This window comes from Arachis duranensis, chromosome 9 (genome assembly GCF_000817695.3).
Source record: "Arachis duranensis cultivar V14167 chromosome 9, aradu.V14167.gnm2.J7QH, whole genome shotgun sequence".
In the NCBI taxonomy this organism is placed as follows: domain Eukaryota; kingdom Viridiplantae; phylum Streptophyta; class Magnoliopsida; order Fabales; family Fabaceae; genus Arachis; species Arachis duranensis.
The window spans coordinates 94,876,713-94,899,307 of NC_029780.3; the positions used below are offsets into that span (position 1 = coordinate 94,876,713).

At 32.7% G+C, this 22,595-nt stretch overlaps 3 protein-coding genes across 4 annotated transcripts; 1 reads left to right on the forward strand and 2 right to left on the reverse strand.

Annotated features, from left to right (window-relative positions):
* Positions 1 to 4,807: 4,807 nt before the first annotated feature.
* Positions 4,808 to 5,301, reverse strand: LOC110275866 (glu S.griseus protease inhibitor). The gene is made up of 2 exons (XM_021132215.2): positions 5,182 to 5,301; positions 4,808 to 5,056 (listed from the first exon to the last, which is right to left on the reverse strand). The coding sequence occupies exons 1-2, from the start codon at positions 5,198 to 5,200 to the stop codon at positions 4,863 to 4,865; spliced, it is 213 nt and encodes a 70-aa protein (XP_020987874.1). The 5' UTR covers positions 5,201 to 5,301; the 3' UTR covers positions 4,808 to 4,862.
* A 5,095-nt stretch (positions 5,302 to 10,396) lies between these two features.
* LOC107466268 (DNA repair protein XRCC4) lies at positions 10,397 to 13,691 on the reverse strand. Of its 2 annotated transcripts, XM_016085250.3 has the most exons (6): positions 13,361 to 13,691; positions 13,126 to 13,268; positions 12,754 to 12,882; positions 11,892 to 12,014; positions 11,454 to 11,715; positions 10,397 to 11,350 (listed from the first exon to the last, which is right to left on the reverse strand). In XM_016085250.3, the coding sequence occupies exons 1-5, from the start codon at positions 13,689 to 13,691 to the stop codon at positions 11,479 to 11,481; spliced, it is 963 nt and encodes a 320-aa protein (XP_015940736.1). In that variant the 3' UTR covers positions 10,397 to 11,350; positions 11,454 to 11,478. The 2 variants fall into 2 exon arrangements, with proteins under 2 accessions (XP_015940736.1, XP_015940735.1); XM_016085249.3 differs by lacking the exon at positions 10,397 to 11,350 and having other exon boundaries at positions 11,357 to 11,715.
* LOC107466267 (ureidoglycolate hydrolase) lies at positions 13,544 to 19,244 on the forward strand. Its single transcript, XM_016085248.3, has 13 exons — positions 13,544 to 14,029; positions 14,514 to 14,823; positions 14,923 to 15,008; positions 15,609 to 15,683; positions 15,825 to 15,953; positions 16,362 to 16,448; positions 16,588 to 16,790; positions 16,870 to 16,972; positions 17,411 to 17,502; positions 17,650 to 17,712; positions 17,865 to 18,105; positions 18,474 to 18,514; positions 18,995 to 19,244. The coding sequence occupies exons 2-13, from the start codon at positions 14,566 to 14,568 to the stop codon at positions 19,090 to 19,092; spliced, it is 1,476 nt and encodes a 491-aa protein (XP_015940734.1). The 5' UTR covers positions 13,544 to 14,029; positions 14,514 to 14,565; the 3' UTR covers positions 19,093 to 19,244.
* The last annotated feature ends 3,351 nt before the right edge of the window (positions 19,245 to 22,595 follow it).

A 22,595-nucleotide genomic window follows, 5' to 3' on the forward strand; every position in this document is an offset into this window, starting at 1 on the left:
GTGCCAGTTCCGGCGTTTAACGCTGGGAATTCTGAAGGCGACTTTGAACGCCGGTTTGGGCCATCAAATCTTGGGCAAAGTATGGACTATCATATATTGCTGGAAAGCGCAGGATGTCTACTTTCCAACGCCGTTGAGAGCGCGCCAATTGGGCTTCTGTAGCTCCAGAAAATCCACTTCGAGTGCAGGGAGGTCAGAATCCAACAGCATCTGTAGTCCTTTTTAGTCTCTGGATCAGATTTTTGCTCAGGTCCCTCAATTTCAGCCAGAAATACCTGAAATCATAGAAAAACACACAAACTCATAGTAAAGTCCAGAAAAGTGAATTTTAACTAAAAACTAATAAAAATATACTAAAAACTAACTTGATCATACTAAAAACATACTAAAAACAATGCCAAAAAGCGTACAAATTATCCGCTCATCACCCTTCAAGACTGAGTTAATGCATTCCACTAGGTTCGTCGTAACCACCATCAAATGCCAATGCATAATGTTCGCGGGGAATTCAGTTTAACCAGTTAGTGTAAGCCTCGCCCCGTTCTTGTAAACGCTGGTAACGCACTTCGTACTCGCGAACCATCCTCGAGTATCCTACACAATAACAAAAAACAAACAGAAAAAAAGGATGATAAACACTTATTGATGGTAACTCTGTTAATAACGAACATCAAATGACTCAATGTTACCTATATTGATGAAAAGTTTTTGCAGGTACGGTGCCTTAAATTTTCTCAAAAAATTTGACTCTATATGCCTGATGCAAAACATGTGGAAAGCTCTAGGAGGTGACCAAGCTCCGTTATTGTGAGCCACAACTACATTGATGGATTCATGTCGGTCAGATATCAATCCCACACCATCCCGAGTCACAACATGTTGTCGCAGGTTACTAAGAAAAAAGTGCCACGCATCAGAAGTCTCTCCCTCCACAATAGCAAATGCAATTGGGACGATATTGTTGTTACCATCCTTTGAAAATGGCACTTATAGACAACCCTTATACTTTCTGTACAAGTGAGTCCCATCTACCTGGACAACTGGCTTACAATATCTGAATGCTCTAATGTAGGGGTAGTAACTCCAGAAGACTCGATGCAATACCCAGATATCAGTTACCAAGTCATCGCCTTGATAGGGGACCGCTTTCTTAGCGGAACAGGGGTGGGAATGCCTCAATTCTAATCTAGACACAATCCAACTTTCCTTATCCCTGTCCAGCATGACATACGTCCTTGCTCTGCATCTCATGGCTGTAATTCAGTTTGCCCGAGTTGCTGCCTTCACCCGAGACTCCCGATAACCTTCTCGTGTGCAGTGAATAGACTGATTAATGGGTATCTTTGATTTCTTCCAGATCTTGTCGAAGTTCGTGTTCCTGATTTTAGTAACGAACCCAACTTTCTTTGCATAATTTGCATAAAATTCCTGTGCCAGAGGCAATGAATCAAAACACATTCCTATGACTGGAATTTTCTCTTCACTGATCCCACTATGATCCGGCAACTGTAGTGTCAATTCACAAAACCAAATACGAATTAAAACTAGCATTAAGCCATTAACACAAACTATAATGCGATGACAAACAATAGGGAATAATTCAAATCTCGTGTCTCAAGTCCAACTCATCCTTTCTCATCACAATAACGTCGGTAATTTCATCATCCTTCAATTAAAGACACCGAAAAAAACTTTTATCAACTTAAGATCCTTACTATATAATGAATCACTCCAATAAAAAACATAAAAAAGCACAAACACATATGGGAGTCAAGCATACTTTATCGTAAAAAAACATCTAATTAACATGAATAAGAAACATTCACATAACACATTGTCATTAAATTTCATACAATGTAGGACCAGCCTATCCAAGATACCTTAGACCCCTCTTGAATAACAACTTCACCCACACTCAATTCTTCATTCCCTTCGTTTGAATTGATCAATGTGCTATTCGATCCATCTTCCGGGGTTGAGAACTCCATGGATATTACTCTTTTCCGGAAGCTTTGAACTGCGACGACGGCTTCTTTGTGCAGGAAACGCTATGCTTGATGGTCTTTGCGGGAGAACCATGCTCACGAACGTCACGGCTAATGGCAGCACAAACTGGGGAGAAGTGACGAGGGAGCCACGGGTTGAATGATTTGATGGAAAGGGTGGAGGCAATTGATGAGAAGAAGAGTGAATTATTGTACCGTTTTCGGGAAGAACTTGCATCACGATCAATCGCAGCACCGCTAATGGCCTTAAGGACCGAAGATAACCGATAATGGAGCGCCGTGAGTATGTCTTGGATGGAGGAGATTGGTGCCTTTACTGTTTGGATGAGAGCTCAGATGCACTGCGCACTGCAGCCATAGAGAGGGAGGGAGAATGAAGACTCGAAAGCGTTGTGGGCTTTCACCGTAATTTTTGTTGGGAGGTTCTCAACATATTCCTTTAAACCTGATTTTGGCATTAAAAACTATTAATAACAAATATTTTGAATTATAAATGAATAAAATTAATTAAGATAACTATAAATAATTAAGTTGTTCAATTCTTAACTGGTTAGAAGTTAATCTCATATACTTTTTCTTCACCAATATTTGGTTGGAATTCCGTTATATTTTGTGAGGATGAAAAGACCCTTGAGCTGAACGAGAAATAAATAAGGCTCAAATACGAGAGAGGTGTTTTTTTTTTTTTTGGGTCATTAAATATGAGAGAGAGTTATCCATACACTAAAATCCCAAATGTTTACCAAAAACATGGCCCAAATAAAAAGAAAGAAAGTGAGTGTGTAGTGGGTTGTGACAAAGGAAAAATCATGTGTTCATTCTTATCACTCTAATTGAGAAAGTAAAGTAAAACAAAAAGCATTATAAACGAGGATCAACATAAAAGATTAACGAGGTTGAATAGAAGTTGTAATTGAAAGAAAAATTATTCTCATAACAAGAAAGATTAGAAAGGGTATGCCTAAAATAAGTACAATAATTATGTGTTTATTGGATGCGTCATATTTATATAAACTATTAGATTTGATTAGATAAAAATTAAAGGCTAATATGAAAAAAGAGTATTGATGGACTCTAATAAATACAGAATATCCTAATACATAAATAAATGCTTTAAATAACAATAATTTAATACACAATATTTTAATGGTAACATAATCTTTTATTCATAAATAATTAAATATAAAATATATAACTACAAAAATATGAGTATTTTTATTCCATAAGATTAATTATTATGTAAAATATTTTTATAATGATATTAAAAGATTATATTAAATAAAATTTTAAACTATAATATATAAAAATATAAAATAATTAAAATTTTATTTTATATTATTTGACAAATAATTAGATTATTATATTCAAAATTTATTAACTAATTACTTTTGTTAAAAATATTATTATATAATTGTTCATACCCTAACCCAATGTCCAGGCCCAGATCCAAACACCTTAAGAAGGCCCCATCAGTAAGGTTGGCCTTCCCCCGCAACTGACATCCGCATAGGAGGTCGGTTCCAACGCTAGGAAGTCGGTAAAGAGTGTTAACTGGCAGATAACACTCATTCAAATAAGTAACTGCCTCTAAAATCTTTCAACCCACTCCCCAAGTCAAATCTCAACCTCCCTAAGATAAAGGGACGGTTATCCTCCTTAAAAGGTGGAACCATCCCAACGGTAGCTATGGGTTTACCATTATAAGTACACTGACAATCCTCAGGTAATTAGAAGTCCCATACTCTTAAACTTGCTTACACCCTTGCTGACTTAGGCATCGGAGTGTCTTTCCAGGTACCACCCCCATAATAATTAATTTTATTGAATAAAAAATACTAATATTTTTGTATTTATATATTTTATATTTAATTATTTAAGAATAAAAAATTTTGTTGCCATTTAAAGTATTACGTATTAAAGTATTGTCATTTAAAATATTTATTTATGTACTAAGATATTCTGTATTTATTAGAGTCCATCAATGCTCTTCTTTCATATTAGCTATTGATTTTTATCTAATTAAATCTAATGATTTATATAAATGTGGCGCATCGAATAAATACATAATTGTTGTGCTTATTTTAGACATATCCAATTACTAGCATATAGATAGAGAAAAGAAAATTAAAGGAAAATATTGAACAAGACAGCTTAAAAAAAACCAGAAAATGAAAAATAGATCTTTTGTCTTCTTCCATGCATATATATGTCGCAGTCAAAGCGCAAATAAAAAAATTAATATGCAATAGTCACTATCATAACATCATCGTTAATTAATAAAATGAGAAAAATAATACCAGTAGAGTATGGTAATTCGAAAAATAGTAGATACCAACACTTTGAGTTAAAAAAAATATTAGTTCAAATACAAATCAAATATAAGAAAAAATATTGATCATCTAACATACTTTGTAAGGTTAATTAAAATATGAAAGCCGCAATAAATTCTCAATATAATGAAAATTAACCTACTGGGAGGATTTCCACCACTAATTAAATTCATAGAACAAAAATGTCCTATATATATGTTTGTGCGTGTGTGTGTACTTAGCACAAACCATGAACAAGAATGGAAAGTCAACGTTATTATTTTCAAATCAACACTAGTTGATGATGAATACATGCTTGCAAATTAAAAGTAGTTCATAAGAGGCTTTTTAATTAATGACATTATTTTGATACCATTTATCTTTATTGAAATAAAAACAATCAAAATTTAGAAAGGAGGTTATTGACGACCTTCCTCATCTCTAACTTTTTTTCCATATGAAACAACATGCATACATACTGGAATTTGGAAAGAAATTAAATTCCTTATTTTATATATATTATATAGGAAAAGAAGATCAGAGTGTTCTATCCAATAATTGGAACCCTTTTAACAATTCCAGCTTTGTTGATCCAAACCCAAACCCTATCACATCGATAATCAGTGGTTACTATGCTTCCTTCAGGCACAATTATAGCATTCACCAACGGATTTTCCCTCTCAATTCTTGCCTCTGCCACTGTTCCTTCAAATCCAACCAATTCGGGCCATGAACTCTTTCCTGCACACAATCCAATTCAATATAAACATATAGTATGTATTAATCATGACTTATTATAGAGACACCAAAAAAATCATGACTTATTATAGAGTATGCATATTAATTAATATAAACATATTATTTACCTTCGCAACCAGTACTCATGTTTGCCTCTTCTAAATCCCTAAGCTAGATTTGTGTGACTTTATAGTTTCTTTCTTTTTGGCTAATTGCAACTATTATTTTTCGACATGAATGAATTTCAATCTATAGCGGGGGTATTTATAGTTGGCGAGCTCAACAATATGTTTTTTCTTTCTTATATTTTAATTTTAATAAAATGCATATTGACTTGACTTTTTTCTATGTGATCCTGGGACGAATAGTTTCAAGATAAACGTATTACCAATGGAGTTGTCATACCTGTAATGTACATATATCAAATAAGACATTCAAATGAAATCAATTTGAATATAGACAAAATATCGATCTGATCCAAATTAAAATTATCAGTTCAAATTAAATTAAGTATTTACATTTTTTATATTCAGATACGATCCCATCTACAAATTACAAATACAAATGACAAATCAGATATCAAATATATCTGATAAAAAGATAAAAAATAAACGAATCAAGCCAATCTTGCCAAATTAAACAAATCTTGCCACACCGCTTAGTAGTGATAAGCTAGAGAGAACGATAACAAACTATATATTGATACTTATACCCCAAATAAATAAATAAATTGTTATTACTATTGTGTCCAGTAATTAATTAGATTATTGTTTCAATTGCCAGTGAAAAGGTATATATTTTTATTTATTTATTTATTTATTTTGTGGATATAGGGATCCATAATTACAAATGTAAAATCTGCGATTCAATATCTTATTTAACTACAAATTGAATCAAATTGAATCTAATAATACTGCGGATCGAATGCGGATAATCTTGATCGCATGTCGGATCCGGATTTGTATACCAATAAGTATGTTGTCAACGTTTTCAATATCACGCAATCGGTGTGCTTGTTTGATGCCTCATTGTATTCAAAGATTTACGCGTATGCATGCAGGTACGGCTTAGTACAAGTTTGGCAGCTGAATATTATGGATAAGTACAATAGAGTGGAACTTAGCTTCATTATTCAAAGTGGAAACTACTTCCCCTTATTTGTTGTGCTGCAAATCGGTTCAAATTAAAAGCTAATATAGTTTAAATTAAACTAAAGATTAAGTACGATTTTATTGTTACTGATCTATTATCTTAACTTGTACAAGATATTAAAGGTGGTTGTTGACAAGTTGATTGCATTATAGAAGAAATTTATGTGGTGTAAGGAGGATGATAACTATGGTATATCTCTAATGAAGTGGGAAGTGGTTCAGGTATCAAAAAAAGTTGAAAAATAGGGAGTTGAAGATGCAGTGCCGAAGAATACAACGCTTTTCTTTAAGTGGTAGTGGCAATTTTTAAAAGAGGACTAATCTGTTGTGGAAAAAAATTGTTTGTTCTTGTAACAATTTAAACCCTAATGTAATGGTATCAAATCAGACTTTACTAGTAAAGGGTGGAATGTGAAAAGACATCTATCAGTTGAATATAAAAGATCAACAGGTGAAAGATAAAATTATTAGTGGGCTGGCGATGGAAGTAGAAAATGAAAGAAAAATTCTGTTTTGGAAAGATAATTGGGTTCAAAGTGATCCTCCGAAAGCAAGTTTCCAAGGCTCTTATTTATTTCAAACCAACAAGGATCTGTGATAAAGGACTGTGGATTTTGGGATTGGTTAGAGTGGCTTTGAAATTTTCATTGGAGGAGAGAGTTGTTCCAATAGGAGTTGGAACTTGTTCATCAACTTCATGATAGGTTAAGGCCAGTGAAGCTATCAACTGGTAGAGAGGATAATCTTGTTTAGAAATTTGATAATAAAGGTGTTTTTTCTACTAACTCTTTTGTGCAGATGTTGCAATCGGAGACCCTTTCAAAAGAGATTACAAGCTATAGTTTCATAAGTCCAATTTGAAAAGGGTTGGTACCTCCGAGAGTTGAACTTTTTGGGTAGTTTGTTCTAGTCAATAGGGTGAATAAAGAGAGGTTGAGTAGATTAAGCGTTATTCATCAGAGTGACAATATATGTGTCCTGTGTAAAAAGGAGATGAAATTTGTTATCATTTATTTCTTTTATGTGAATTTACGTGACAGATGTGGTGCGCTTGGTTGAGGTGTTTTCATAGAGTTTGGGCTGTCCTAAAAACTATCAAAGGCCTGTTTGAAAGTTGGACCGGCATGCTTAATAGAAAAGAGGAGTAGAAGATGTGGCTGACTGGATTCTTTGCAGTGATTTGGAACATCTAGTTGGAACGCAATGACAAAATTTTCAACAATAAAGAAGCAGGTTTTGAGATCATACAACGAAGAACGTTTTTGAACTATAAAGAGTGGACTAGTATCGATCCTGTTGGTTGTTGATGGCATTACAGGAGATGACAGGAGATTGATAATCTTTGTGTTTAAGTTTGTTTTTACTGCGTCTGTTTGCTTGTTGCTCTATTTCAGTGTGTTAAACTTTTTTGTTTAAAAAAAAAGTATGATTTTAGTCTCTATAATTTAAGTAAAAAACTTTTTTAATTTCTAACATTTTTTGCATACAAAATTGTCTTTAAATTTTAACATAATTTTAACCATAAGGACTAAAATTATATTTAACCCGTAAACTAATATTTCAATTATTTTAGTATTTTAGAAAAATATTAGAGAAATAACATTTTTTATTAGTCAATATTTTATTTTTATATTATAAAAATTTAAGATTTAATTTTTAAAATTTAATATAAAAATAATTTTATTGACTAAATATTAATAATAAAAAAAACAAATTTTATTGATTATATAACATTGCTCAATATTTTATATTTTTATTATATATACATGCATGTAAGTTTGTTTATTTTATTAAATTGTGCTTATACATATAATAAAGTCAAATAACTATATCGTATCCTTCTCTTAAGAATAAGTCAATCCAAATCTAAATCTCCATTAATACATGTTCGGTACGTAAAATCATCCCGGTAAAGTCGTATTATTGCAAACATGAGACAACCGAGAAAGTGATAGGAAGCTTTGGTTGATGTATACGTTATGAAAGAGACGTGGAGATATAGATACAAAGTAGAGGAAAATAATAATCAGATCTTTAAAGATTTTTATTTCGTATTGAAGAAATATTAAATAGGTCCTTCAACATAATAAATAAGGATTAATCTCTATTTGGATTTACAAGTTTTATAAGTCTGAACGAAATCTATCTATTAAACATATTGTTTGTTACATGCCTTTTTAATAGAATTTTAAATCAATTCAAATTAATTAACGCACAAATATATAACTTCCATTTTTCAAAGATTTCGTTTCTTTTTTCGAGTTTCTTGCCAAATTTGTTGGATCTCTTTCATGCGTCCTTTCTTTGCTTCGTTTTTTTCAATTTTCATGGTTTCTGAAATCAAGTTTTGAAATCGTTTTGAAGATAATGGAACTTCAGAAATACATTCAAACGATACCAGAAATACACCCAAACAGTTATAGAAAAGATTACAGAAATACACCCAAACGGTTACAGAAATACACTCAAAGGATTACAGAAATATATCCAAAGGATTTAAGAAATACACACAAAACAGGGGGAGATAGTATATTTCTTCTTGAAATCTTTTAATGTTTTGCTGGTTAAGGATGAAGCACATGGCTGAGACAATCTAGAAGAAAAACCTAGAAAAACAGTAAAACAGTACCTTGAATAATCTTTTTTTCTTTTTTCTGGTGATTTTTTATGGAGATTTGTATCTTTTCTTCTTGATTTCTTCTACTCTTCGCGAGGAGTTGGAACTTTTCTGCAGAATCGTAGTAGTTTGTTTTGAATGCCCCTTGAATCTTAATGGTTTACGTTTTGATTGAGGAAGAAGAGGAAGAGTAAACGTGTTGTGGAAAGGACACGTGTTTTTTTCTTGATAGTTTGCGTTTTGATTGAGGAAGAAGACGAAGAGTAAACGTGTTGTTGAAGGAGCGCATGTTTTTTTCTTGGACTTGGAGCAACTTGTATAGCTTGTAAGCCAAAAAGGCTTGTATGCGTAGCAGGCCTCAATAAATAATAGACATATCAAATAGAGTTGTTTATATATTTTAGGGTAAAGTATTAAATTGGTCTCCTACGTTTGTTTTGGTCTTTAAGGTTTAAAGTGTTCTATTTAAACACAAAAAAAATATTTATCTTCAATTTAGTACCACCGTGAGGTCAAAGTTAAATAATTAACAGAATGTCCTACATTATAGTAGTATAAGAACAAGATCGATAATTTAGAGAACAAGTACATGTTCCAAAGGCACAAGGTTGATGCATCAATATACTTATTTATTATTCTCCTTAGTTCTATAGAAAATATTTCATTTAAATTATAAAAAGAATGATAAATAAATATATTGATGCATCTACGGTTGATTTTGTGCCTCTAGAGCTTTTACTTGTTCTCCAAATTATTGACCTTGTTCTTATACGGCTGTAATGTAGGATATTCCGTTAATTATTTAATTTTGATCTTACCGTAGAACTAAATTGAAACTAAATGAAACTTTTTTGAATTCAAATAGGATACTTTAAACCTTAAGGACCAAAACAGAATTATGCTCAAACGTAAGGGACCAATTTAATACTTTACCACATATTTTATTATTTATAGTAGTACATATTCCATTGCTAAATATAAAAATGATGTAATTTTAGACCGTAAAATATTTATTATCTTAAGTATTCATATAACCTTTACCAATTGCTCTTTATTTATAACAAATATTACTAAAATTGGTAAAATTTCGCTTCAAAAATTGTTATATACATGATAATCTTTTATGAATAAACATGTTCCTATCATTAAATTTTACGTGATAAATTGATAAAAAATCATCACATATCCCTCATTTGCTATCATAGAAAATCAAACTGATAATTTTTTTCAAAAATTAATTAATCTAAAATTAAAATACTTAAGAACCTAATTATTATTTTACTCTACAAATTATTAGTGTGTGTATATATAGTCCGCCCAATACTATAGCGAAGAGTAAACATTACCCTTTTTTTTAGTAAAAAAACCTCAGAAAAAAAATTATCATGTACATTGCACATACTATGATACTAATTGTAAATTTAATAAAAATTTTCACTCTGCATCCAATTAACTTTTCAACATCGAACTCTCCATATTGTCCTTAGTAAAACAATGAACATAACACAACAAAATTGTAGTGTCTATATTATCCCCTACAATAAACTTTCCCATAAAACAATATATATATATATATATATATCCACCACTACCATCCACCACCATAAATTCATCATCATCTACAGTTGATCAGAAATCAATCACCATTTATTTTTCAACAAGAAAAAAAAAGAGAACATAAAGGGGGTAATCAACATTGAGAAATCAAGATGGGGGGAGCAAATCTCAACAACATAGCACAGATCGGAGAAAGGAGAAGTTGAAGGCGACAGAGGAGAAAAACGACATAGCCGAAAAGTGACAGAGGTGGAGGCAAAGGCAAAGCAAATTAGTCACAATCATGAGCTAGAAGAAGTTGAGGAGAAGCTAGAGGTGATAGTCGGAGTAAGAAACGATAGCAACAAGACCCAACACCCACAGTTGCATTGCCAGATCAGCAACAATGGTGGCGCGACTGAGACCAGCGGTAGAGACAACAAACCAGATCTGAGAGCTTCCTTCATCGTGGGAAGAGGGCGAAAAAGAGAGAGGAGAAAGGAGGGAGGGAAAAAAGAGTGCAAAGGGAGAAGAGAAAGTGGGAAGAGGACTGTGGGAGAAGACAAACTTGAAATTTTGAAAAATAACAGGAGTAAAAGTGAATAATTTGTGCCTCGCATCTTATGTCTCTGTCTCAACTCTAAAGTGGTACACAAATCCACTCGTGTCTTATTTCTTGTCTTAACTAACCAAACAATAGAGTTATACCACCATGTCTATGTCGTGAGTAGACACATCCACTAACCAAAAGCTTCCTTAAGTAACATGCATCATGCTATTAGACAAAGGATAATGTTGCATAGGGCGTATTTTTGAGTTAAGGTTTTGGGTACCGAATTTCCTCCTCAAACCTTTTCTTTCCGTCTCTCTTCAAACAGTTTTTAGAATATAGAATAAGTAAGCCCTTAAACTATTTTAGAATAACTTGTAATTTTTTACAGGAAAAAATCAAGTCTCTTGAAGCATTTAGCAAGGACTTCTGCATACATAAACCTGTACACAAGAGAAGGCAAAAAGATTTACAATGTTCCATATGGATTAAGAGGCACAGATTAAAAGGGATGCATGATGATCTAGAACTAATTTGGAAACATACTCTCGATTTTGCAGATAATATTAATTCATGTGAGTCTAGTTCTCTTTCGACGAGAAGGCTTATTTTTTGAAACATCCTTTGAGGAGGCAGTAACATCCTGCTGTGGATCTTCATCGCTATTGTCGAAGCTCTCTTCATCAAAACTTTCGGTTTTGTCTGTGTCTTCTTCCACTTGAGGAGATCTCTTAGCAGTGTCTTGTTTTGACAACTGATCTCGAAGATCTCTCAATTTTGATTTCTTGGAATTTAAGACCCCCAGAAACTAAAATAAATACAAGCAGATTCAAGATCTTTGTGATTGTAAGTACGATTAATTAACTACAATGATCAACAGTCGTTCTTGAGTGAAACAGGGCTCATCATGCTATGCAATCAAAGACAACTTCCAACAGATAACAGAGATTACCATAAAACAAATGCAAAGAGGTAAGAAGTTACCTTCGTATAGATTTGCGCTTCAAATTCAGCCTTCTCATTGGCGACTCTCTCACTTTGGGCTAAACATTTTTCAGCTTCCACTTTCATGTTCTCATACAATTCATTTTTCCGAATAACTTCCTCCTGTAAATGCATTGATGCATATAAACATGTCAAACCATACTTAATAAGAATTGCTTTTTATAGTTGAGTTAACACTTCTAACCCCAAATTAGCCAACTCATTTCGTGTTGTGTTCCTGACAGACATACAGGACCCGAATACACCGAACTTGAAAAATCATCAGAAAATTCCATATATTTCTAGATGAGATTATCAATTTATAATACTTTTAGATATTTATAAATGTCAAACTATCAAGTCTAATTACCTGTGCCAACCCATTAATAGAAAATATAAATGAATGAGTAAATAAAACAATGATGGAACAATACTATGAAGGTCTTAACCACTTCACTAACTCCGTTTGTCATAATATAAAAAGAATACAGGTTTTATTAGACATGATAAATTTATAATGGAGACCTTTAATCTCCCATTTCACCCAACTGAACAACGGTGCATAGTCATTACCAATAATCATCCCATGTATTTATCTTTAATACTAATTACTACTTATAAAGTCCATGAGTAGATACTAGATAGAAACCTAATTAACTCGACAGAAAAGCACTACCTACACGAGAAAGGTTTAGATTAAAGGAATGCCATGATAGGACAATTTCAAGGTCATTAACTTCTGGTTTATCAGGAACTAACAAATTTTCTTAAGAATGACATCTCCAACACGGTGCCGATTAAGAACAAAGAAACAGAGAAACATAAAGAGACAAGTGAAATTCGTGGGGCGAAATAATCTTACACTAAGTGTTATATTTGCATCCATGAGAAAGTCCAAGATTTCTGCAGTAGTTTTTTTACAGTTAGGAGACTGCTTGCATTTCCATCTCCATTGAAGAGTCATACCTTCCTTCTCAAATGTCCATGACAACTGCAATGTTCATAAGAATTACATAAACAACAGTAATAGCAGTACCTTAAGCAACCAAATAATCAAGACACACTGAAATCTTCAAGGTATCAACCCAGCAATAAATGAATACTCTGTCTCACTCTCACAGGTTCTGTTTCTTCCTTCAAATTCAGCACAAATATGCATTCCGTAAATTTCAATCGCAGAGTAAACTACTAACCCAAAACACACTACAGTAGCAATAAAAACACAAGAGTTTACCCTTTTATGGCCATCACCAGCATCAGCAAAGTCATAAACGGAACCAGGTTGCTGAAACCCTAAGTATCGTTCAGCCAACTCCACATACTCCGAAACTGGTTGGTCCCACTGAGAAGCACGCTGGTTCACCTCCTCCTCCGAAGCTTCAAAAGATCAGAACTTGATTATGGTTTTGGCATTAAATTAGAAATGGGTAACGGAAAACGAGAGAAAAGACGAAGGGTTTGAAGGGTACCGTTGCAGAACCAGGCGTTGAAGCCATCGGTGATGGCAAGGTCGAAGCGGGTGGGGAACCAAGTTCCTTTGACAAAGATAGGTTCTCCTTCTGTGCTGTTAACTGGAATCAAGAGCTTCAAGCATGTGTGCTTCTTTGTTTCCTCCATTTTATGTTTCAATAATCTCCACTTCTCTTCACATTGGTGCAGTATCAGTGTATCACTATGACGCTCCCCCCAAACAACAACAAAAACCCTTTTTTTTCTTGCTAACCCGACCCGGTTACAAGGTGCTGGACCCGAAATATTTTGAAACATGTTGGTCCGGCTCGGACCCGATCCGGTGAACATACACTTCTCAAAATTAGGACATGTATTCACGCACACACAATGAAGATTGAAGGCAACTAGTAAGGCTGAGGCAAAACCACCCTGAAGCCTGAACCCCGTCTTCTCTTCTCAGCACACAGCCGGTGACGGCACCACCCTTTCCCTCTCAGCCCTCTCTCTGTCTCTCACCAGCATCAGAGTCACCTTGGCCCGCAGAGAAGCTCCTCTGTTCGACTGTTTCTCGGCGACAACTGACGACTATCCTCAGCGAAGTGCGATGGCGTTTCTCTACTGCCCCCGGTCGTCTTTTACTTCTCTGCCACCATCAGTTAGCCACTAGAAGTCACCACCTCTGTTCTGTTAGCCTCGCCACCTCTGCTCTGCTCCCTTTTCCTGTCGTCTTCTTCTATTCTCTGACCTCTGTTATCTGATTAGGGATTTTGATTATTGGAACTTCTATTGGGGGTGTTGATTATTGTTCTAATTAGTATTTTGATTATTATTTTGATTTCTGATTACCAGTAATGGTAGTTTCTTTTTTTCTGCAAAAAATTAATTAGTAATGGTATTTTGGTATTTTGATTCTTGTTCTGATTACCAATAAATTGAATATTGCTGAATCTGAAAAAATTAATTAGTTATTTTTAGAAATTAAAATTTAATTAAAAATTATAAAACATTAGAAAAGATATTTATTTTTTATTAATAAAAATTTAATATTTATTGATTGTTTAAGTGAGACGAATTAATTGATTCAACTAGTAATTTAACGATTAAATCAATGAATTAATGACTCGATAATCTGACGGATTAACGTGCAAATGCCCTCTATCTCATTCTCAGAGCGGTGAGTTGATGACTGTGATACTGATCAATTCGGAGTGGTTGATCATTGATGATTGATAATACCATAATACTACCTCGGAGGACAATCATGGCAGCCCTTCAACTGAGTCACTTTAACGATGTCACTGTTGTCTTGCTGCTACTTCTGTGCACCATCATCACACCCTTCTCTTCCATTTCAGCTCAACAGCATGTGAAAGACCCTTCAATCACATCAACCATGGAGAAATTCTCCGGTTATGCAATCCATGAGCCTCACTCTTCCCTCTCTTCACTCTTAGTTGATGCTCAGGGTCTCCAGAACCAGGTCCTCGAACTCAAAACTCACTACCTCTTTGGATTGTCATGATGATTGTTTTCTTTCTTGACATTTTTTAACTGTTCTGTGTATTCTTCTTTTCATTAGATTGATGAGCTCTCAGCATTTTCTGATTCACCTGCTCCATCAGTAACAAGGGTCTTGTATACTGACAAGGATGTCTTGGCCCGCAGGTATATTTGTGACAAAGTTGTTTCATTTTTTTTTTTAGGTGAAATTTTAGGATGAGGATGCTTTATTGGATTCGGTTGTGGTGATGCCAAGTTTTCAACCACAAATCTTGTGAAACTACTTTCTTTTTGTGGGGGAAAAACCTTTACTTTTGGTGAAAATGAGTGCCCTTGCATATTTGTTCATTTCATATTAATTGTTGATTAAATGGATAAAGTAAGTGGCACTTGGTGTTGTCTTCTTTGCTCCTAATATATATACTAAAAGTAATGTAAATAAATAATGATATGGGTTGTAAGCATAAATCAACTAGAAAATGCTAAACAAATTATAAATGAGAATGGTGTGTAGATAGCTCTTGAGGAAGCTAAGTATACAAAGTATGTATGGCTGTATGCAGTAAAATTAGGTGTGGTGTTTTGCAAAAGGAACATTGTTGATATAGACAAGAAAAGGAGATGTAAGGTTCTTATTTTCAACCTTTGCATGCATACATTAACTCTAAAGATACTAGTCAATCTGCCAAACACTTGAGCTTGATCATGTTCCTGCTTTGAATGTGAAATGTCTGCATTTACTGATTTTGCTTGTTTCATTTATAGGTATGTAAAGAACTTGATGGGACTTGCTGGTCTATCTGTCAGAGAGGACACTGTCGGTAACATTTTTGGTCGATGGTGAGTGCTTGCTGTCTAACTTCTTACCAGGTTGTCATTGACTTGGCCTTCAGTCACATTGATGTTATATAATCCCTGGCTTAACCGTGTACAGTGTGACTGTAATGTTACGAGCTACACTCACGTGCAGACTTTATGCAGGGATGGTAATGAACCAGAGCTTGCTGCAGTTGCAACAGGTTCACACATTGATGCTATACCTTACTCTGGAAAATATGATGGAGTTGTTGGTGTTTTAGGCGCTATTGAAGCCATCAATGTGCTTAAAAGGTTTTTAACTTCACTTATTATTGCTGATTTAAGAATTAATAAAGTGATCAAAGTACCAAAAACTTTTAATTATTATGGTCTCTTATTAATGAGAAAGCCTGTGTACAATTCAAACAACATATGCTTAGCGAAGTTAAAATAATGTGAAACTCATGTTTCTCATCTGTATCATATTTCTGAAATAATGAAATTATAGCCTTAGAGATATAGCGAACCAAAACAGACATAAATTATATGTTATATCCATATTCTGTGTATTTTTCAGCTTGGAGAAGTATGAATGAATTGTTGATTTTTAACCAACACATTGTAGGTTTAAACCATTTTAGAACAAAGAGGAGTTCCACCAATAACAGACCCCTTAGAATTTCTTGCTATAACAATGTGATGTTGACTGAATTTTCACAGGTCTGGCTTTAAACCTAAGAGACCACTGGAAATCATATTGTTCACATCGGAAGAACCAACGCGCTTTGGAATAGGTTGCTTGGGAAGGTCAGCAATGGCTTTAAGTACTTTATCATAATAGGACTCCTACTTGTGCCTATTTTTTTGTCAATTATGTCTCACATTTTGATCAACTAAGCACACCATGTATTCTACTATAAGTTTACTTGTTTGTTATTATGTGCAGCCGCTTGTTATCTGGAAGTGAGAGTCTTGCCAATGCTCTAAGTAAAGCAACTGATAGTCAAAACATATCCTTCTTAGATGCTGCTAGATCAGCTGGTTATGCGAAAGATGTTGATGACTTATCCAGTGTATTTCTAAAGAAAGGGACATATTCTGCTTTTGTAGAATTACACATAGAACAAGGGCCTATTCTAGAAGCGGAAGGTGTGTTTCTTTGATCTAACATAATCTTTGCATTAGCCATAACGTAAAATGTTTATATATTATTTGTTTCTTGGCTCAGGTATCTCTATAGGCATAGTTACTGCAATTGCAGCTCCAGCGAGTCTTAAGGTTGACTTTGAAGGCAATGGCGGCCATGCCGGTGCTGTCCTTATGCCTAACAGGTGACTGCTATCATAAAACATATCTTTTTGCTTTCTTTTATGGAATTGCATCCTTATCTTTTCTCTTATACAGTTTTTCATATTTATGCCTTTTTCAAATTCATAGTTTTCATATCTTTCTTGTTTATTATTTTTTGCAACTATTCAGTATCCTTCCTTAATCATGGAAAACTGTAGTGTTGAGTATCTGACTATCAAAATTGAAGCTTATTAGTGAATAATCTATGCTTCAAGTATAAATTATGGACTATGCTACGTGTATACCAAAATCAGCCACCAAAGTTAGTCATCAGTATAAAATACATGCTGGAATACAAATACATGTTGAAAATAAATTAAATCACACATGTATTTATACACAAATACATTGGTGGATTTTAGTGGCTGATTTTGGTGTACGAATAGTATTTTTGATAAATTATAAATTATTTGGTGCAGAAATGATGCTGGATTGGCTGCTGCTGAATTAGCCCTGGCTGTTGAGAAACATGTGTTGGAATCTGGGTCTATTGATACAGTTGGCACTGTTGGTAAGTCGTTTTGACATTTAAGTACTTTCAATTCCATGGAATCTATGGTGATCTGTTCTGAACATCCTCCTGCATAAATGAAAATCAAGAAAAGCACCTTCCTTAGTCTCAAATTTTCATTTAAGCCAATATATTTTATTTTGCAAGGTATCTTGGAACTGCACCCTGGAGCCATCAACAGCATCCCTAGCAAAGCACACATCGAAATTGGTGTGTATTATGTGACACATTTTCCGATGCATGGCCTTCTTTATTTGATTTTATTGGTACAAGAGAATTGTTCAGTTTTTTATATGTCTAACTAGGGATCATTTCAGTTTCTATTGTATTTTACGTAATATAATTATTTTTTGTTGTCATAGACACGAGAGACATTGATGAGGAACGAAGAAACAATGTGGTTGAGAAAATTCACCAATCAGCAATTAGAATAACCGAAACTCGTGGTGTCAAGCTTTCTGAGTTTAGTATCATCAATCAGGATCCACCAGCCCTTTCTTCTGAGGCAGTCATCAAGGCCATGGAAACTGCGACAAGAGAGCTAAACTTGACGAGCAAGTTGATGATTAGTAGAGCCTACCACGATTCATTGTTTATGGCTAGGTAATTCCAAAGAAAAATGACTGTGGTTCTGAATCAACAAGAATATATATCAAATCTTCTAAAGGTAGTATTATTCATGTTAGGTAGGGTTAAGTATACTTTTGCACCCACCAGAATTTCCATTTTGTCGCAGTTTTGGCTTGATTTTTAACTCAATATATCTTTTATTCACTTTTGATTAGAATATTAGGAATCTTGTTGTGTTAATTGATATCTTATAATTTCAAAACTTCTGAACATTTTGGAAGTAGCTAATAACAATTATATTAGCATAATTTAGTTTAATCATTACCATGTTACAATCAACCAACAGTTCTTTGCTCTTATGTGAACAGAATATCTACTCTAATGCACATTGTGTCTTGCAGGGTATCCCCAATGGGCATGATTTTCATTCCATGTTACAAAGGTACTCATCATCCTTTGCTATTCGTGCCACATACTCACATGTTCTAATTCGATACCATAATACTTTAGAATTGTTTGTTCTTTTTATGTAATTAAATTTACAATTTAATTTTGGTGTATTATCAGTGTAAAGCAGCTTTACACGTGCATGTGATTACTTTACACGCAAAAATAACTACCTTTTACATTTACTGCATGAATGGTCATTCAAAAGAACTGATGTTATTGGATGACTATGTAAAACATTTTACATTGTCACTGCATCAAAATAATTAAACTCTTAAATTAAAGAACCAACCCTAACCAGAAAGTTGAGCTCCAGTATGTGAAATCTCGGATTCAATGAATGAACTTACTTTTAAGAATCATTCCATAACTTTCTCTATTGAAAATGCTAATCCATTCACTTGCATGTGGTAATGCTATCTGGTCTGCATTCTGATTTATCTGAACATTGGTTTGCAATTTTTTTTTTTTCCAGGATACAGCCATAAGCCTGAAGAGTTTGCAAGCATTCAAGATATGTCAAATGGAGTAAAAGTATTAGCACTCACACTTGCTAAATTGTCCCTTGAGTAATATCTTCTGTAGTGATATTTGGTATGTACTCACCATTGTAGAGCAAGGATATGTAATTTAATAATACTGATTAAATAATGTTAAATTTAGATGTACCCCATTACAGTGGTTGAACTTAATCCATCTAATATGACCAGTGAGCATTAAAGAAACACTTTTCGTAGGAAATGCTACCGCTTTTATAATGTTGCCACTTACCACACCAGAAAAGAAAAAAAAAAAGAGTAGTAGTTTAATTCAAAAAACAACAGCAGAAATTAATTAGAAAGGAACTACTAAGAATCTAAGATACTAAGATTGTAGAATCCAGTTGTATATAACCAAATAGAAAGAATATCTTATTATATTATAATACGTTATATTATATTATATATGTATTAGTTGTAGTAATCTATATTTAGAGAGATGAGATCTTACTTTTCTCAATTGGCCACACATAGAGTTTGACATTCTCATTTGTGATTATGATTGATGGAATAGCTGGATTCAACTAAACACAAGCAATTAGGAAAAATAAGGGGGAAATTTATTTTTAGTTAGGCTGTTCTGTTGGAATAGCACAGCACTTTATGGATATCTTGAATGTGTGTGAATGAGATTGAAGGTTGCAAAGGTATGTATTATAAGAAAAACCTTAGAGAAGATAACTGACTTTGAGTTAGGTTAAAATATTGTTTTAATCCCTTGAGCTAAATTCTAATTTTATTCTTAATATTTGAAATATCTTATTTGTTTTTAACGTTTTATTTCATTCTATTTAAGCTTTTTAGTAAAAAGTTTTTAAAAAAAAAATATTTTTTTTTCAATTACAATTATTATCATTACATAGAAAAAGATATTTTTTAAAAAAATATTATTTTTATTAAAACATAAAATAAGACAATTGAAAAAAAATAAGATGTTTTAAACATCAAAAATGAAATTAAAACTTGGCTTTTAACTAAGCAATTGTTTTTAAAACTTCTTGTAATATTAAAGGTAAATTACTTTTTATAATTTATGGCTACACATTGATAATGTAAAATATTTTATGCAATTGTTCATTTATATTTATTGTTTTATATGATCATTCACGATCAAGATAAAAGATAGTTAATTAGATACGTACATAAAATTGTTTTATAGACGGTGTATCAAAACTAAATTCTATTTCAAAATAGATTCTATTTTCTCTTGATATATAGTGGACTTCGGCGATTTCAAGCAAAAATGATCAAAGTATAAAGAATTTCCACACCAATCGTATTCCAATTTAACCAACTAAGCAACTTAGAAAATAAGACAAAGGTCTCAAAATATGAATTTCTAATGCCAATAACATAAGGTCTGCAACCGAAAACGAGGGAAAAGCATAAAAAGGATAAGGTCCAATTTAAATATAAGATAATGACAGAACCAAAAAGTAGGAATCAGAAACTAAACAAAGTTCAATGAAATAATAAATATGATAATTACAATAAAAACTTATTTTGGTTGAAATTTTAACTCATGATTATTTTATGGGTTAAATTGGGAACCATAATCCATAGTTGCAATGGTTATTCACTTCTTCTTACCGTTATTGTATTGGCCATTGTGCCTTTTGCCGTGGTTCAAATTCAATCATTTGATGGTATGACACGATAACCTACTGTTGTGGGTATACCATATGTGATTAACGATATTGCAACTAAAAATGATTGTATGATTTGAATTTTGATTTAGTTAATTCAATAACAAGTGTATATTCATATAACTAACTTTCACCGTAACTTATTTCCACTACTAAATTTGTAGGCATGTGATGTGAATATTTTCATATGGGAAAGTGGTTGCAAGATGACACAGTTTTATATGATAAAATGAGAGGGAAACTACTTATTGGTGTTTTAGTAGTCAAATAAATTAATTCAAGCTTGTCCTATGAAATTATTGTAGAGAACAAATACACACAATTTGTCTAATCCACTCTATAGTTTTCAATAATATAGATGCACTTCCTACGAAAACTGTCCTCGTTTTAAAGTTTTAACGAGTTGATTTCATCAGTGTTTATCTGGTTTGGTATTGAGAAACTATGAAGTCATAATTTGAAGAGTACGAATTGAATTTAACTTATTTAAATACATTTGGTGAATGGTTTAATTTATTTGACAATGAATTATAGCTCAAATGCGTCGCGAATTTGAGTCTACCTATCTTTGGTTTAAAAAAAAAAAAGAAAGGTTTAATTTATTTATTCATCACGTTTGTATCTGAAAATACTAACATACTAACGTAGCTCTTTTTTCTTCTTCTTTAATTCTATATATTATTCTTATTCTTATGCTATTGTTTTTTCCTTTAAAAAAATTAAAAGTAATAAAGAGATATTTAAATTAAATCAATTTGTTTTAATTAAGGGACTAAAATAAAAAGGTAAGAAGAATCCTAGACCCTAAAACGTATGTAAATCTTGGAGAAATCACATTAATCTATATTTTAATATAATGTTGTAAGCCTCACATTGTTATATATATGCCAAGTTGCCAACCATTATATTATAATTTAAGAAAATTCCATAGCTCTTAGCTTTATTACTACATGTTGATGGGGTCCAAAATTCCACTCCCACTCTCTATTTTTTTTTTAAAAAAAATAAGAATATTTTTTTTAGTCAATAATTAGCTTTTGTTTTTCCTTCCTACAATAACAATACAAAGAGAAATGATAGGAGAGCTGATATTTTTTATTAATATTAGTTAACTCTTTGGATTAATTTTTTTATAGTATTAGAATTTAAAATTTATAGTTTAAAATTTAATAAAATTTGATATAAAATAACTTTCGTCAATCAGATGTTATCAAAATATTGTAAATTTTATATTAATTATGCAGTATTATTCTAACAGAAATTATTAATCTTTCTCGTCTACTATTTTATTGGTGATTATTGATTAAAGAAATAATTCTCTAACAGAACCGAAATAAATTCACATATTATTTAACAATAAAAAAAGTACAATATATATATTGCTTATGATGTGTGATTATATAATGATGAGACTTGAGAGGGTGTTGGGGAATTATCAAGGGGTTAAACAGGATCAGTCAAGGATTGGGTCTAAGCAATGAGTTAGATGGAATGTCTTTTCTTTAATCGCTTTTTAGCAAAGACATGAACATCAGCATTGGGTGTTCCTCACTGGTCACCATTAATGACTCTTTAATTATATGCTAATTATGCTAAATGTCTTCCCTTTTGATCACTAGCACATTATACATGTAAGATTGCCTAGCTGGATTGAGAGAGACATATACTCTTTCTTATTAAGTTGATTTGCTGAATATAATAAGGATACAAAAAAAAAAAGGAAAAAAAGGATAATATATGGTTTCTATTAAACATGTTGCCTTTCTTGCGTAAATAAATTAGTTAGAGTTTAGTTTCTGTTTCTTCCATTATTTCTTTTCCATACTCAAAAGAAGTAAGGTACTTGTATTCAATCCTCATCATTAATAAGTCTGCCGAACTTAATTATGTA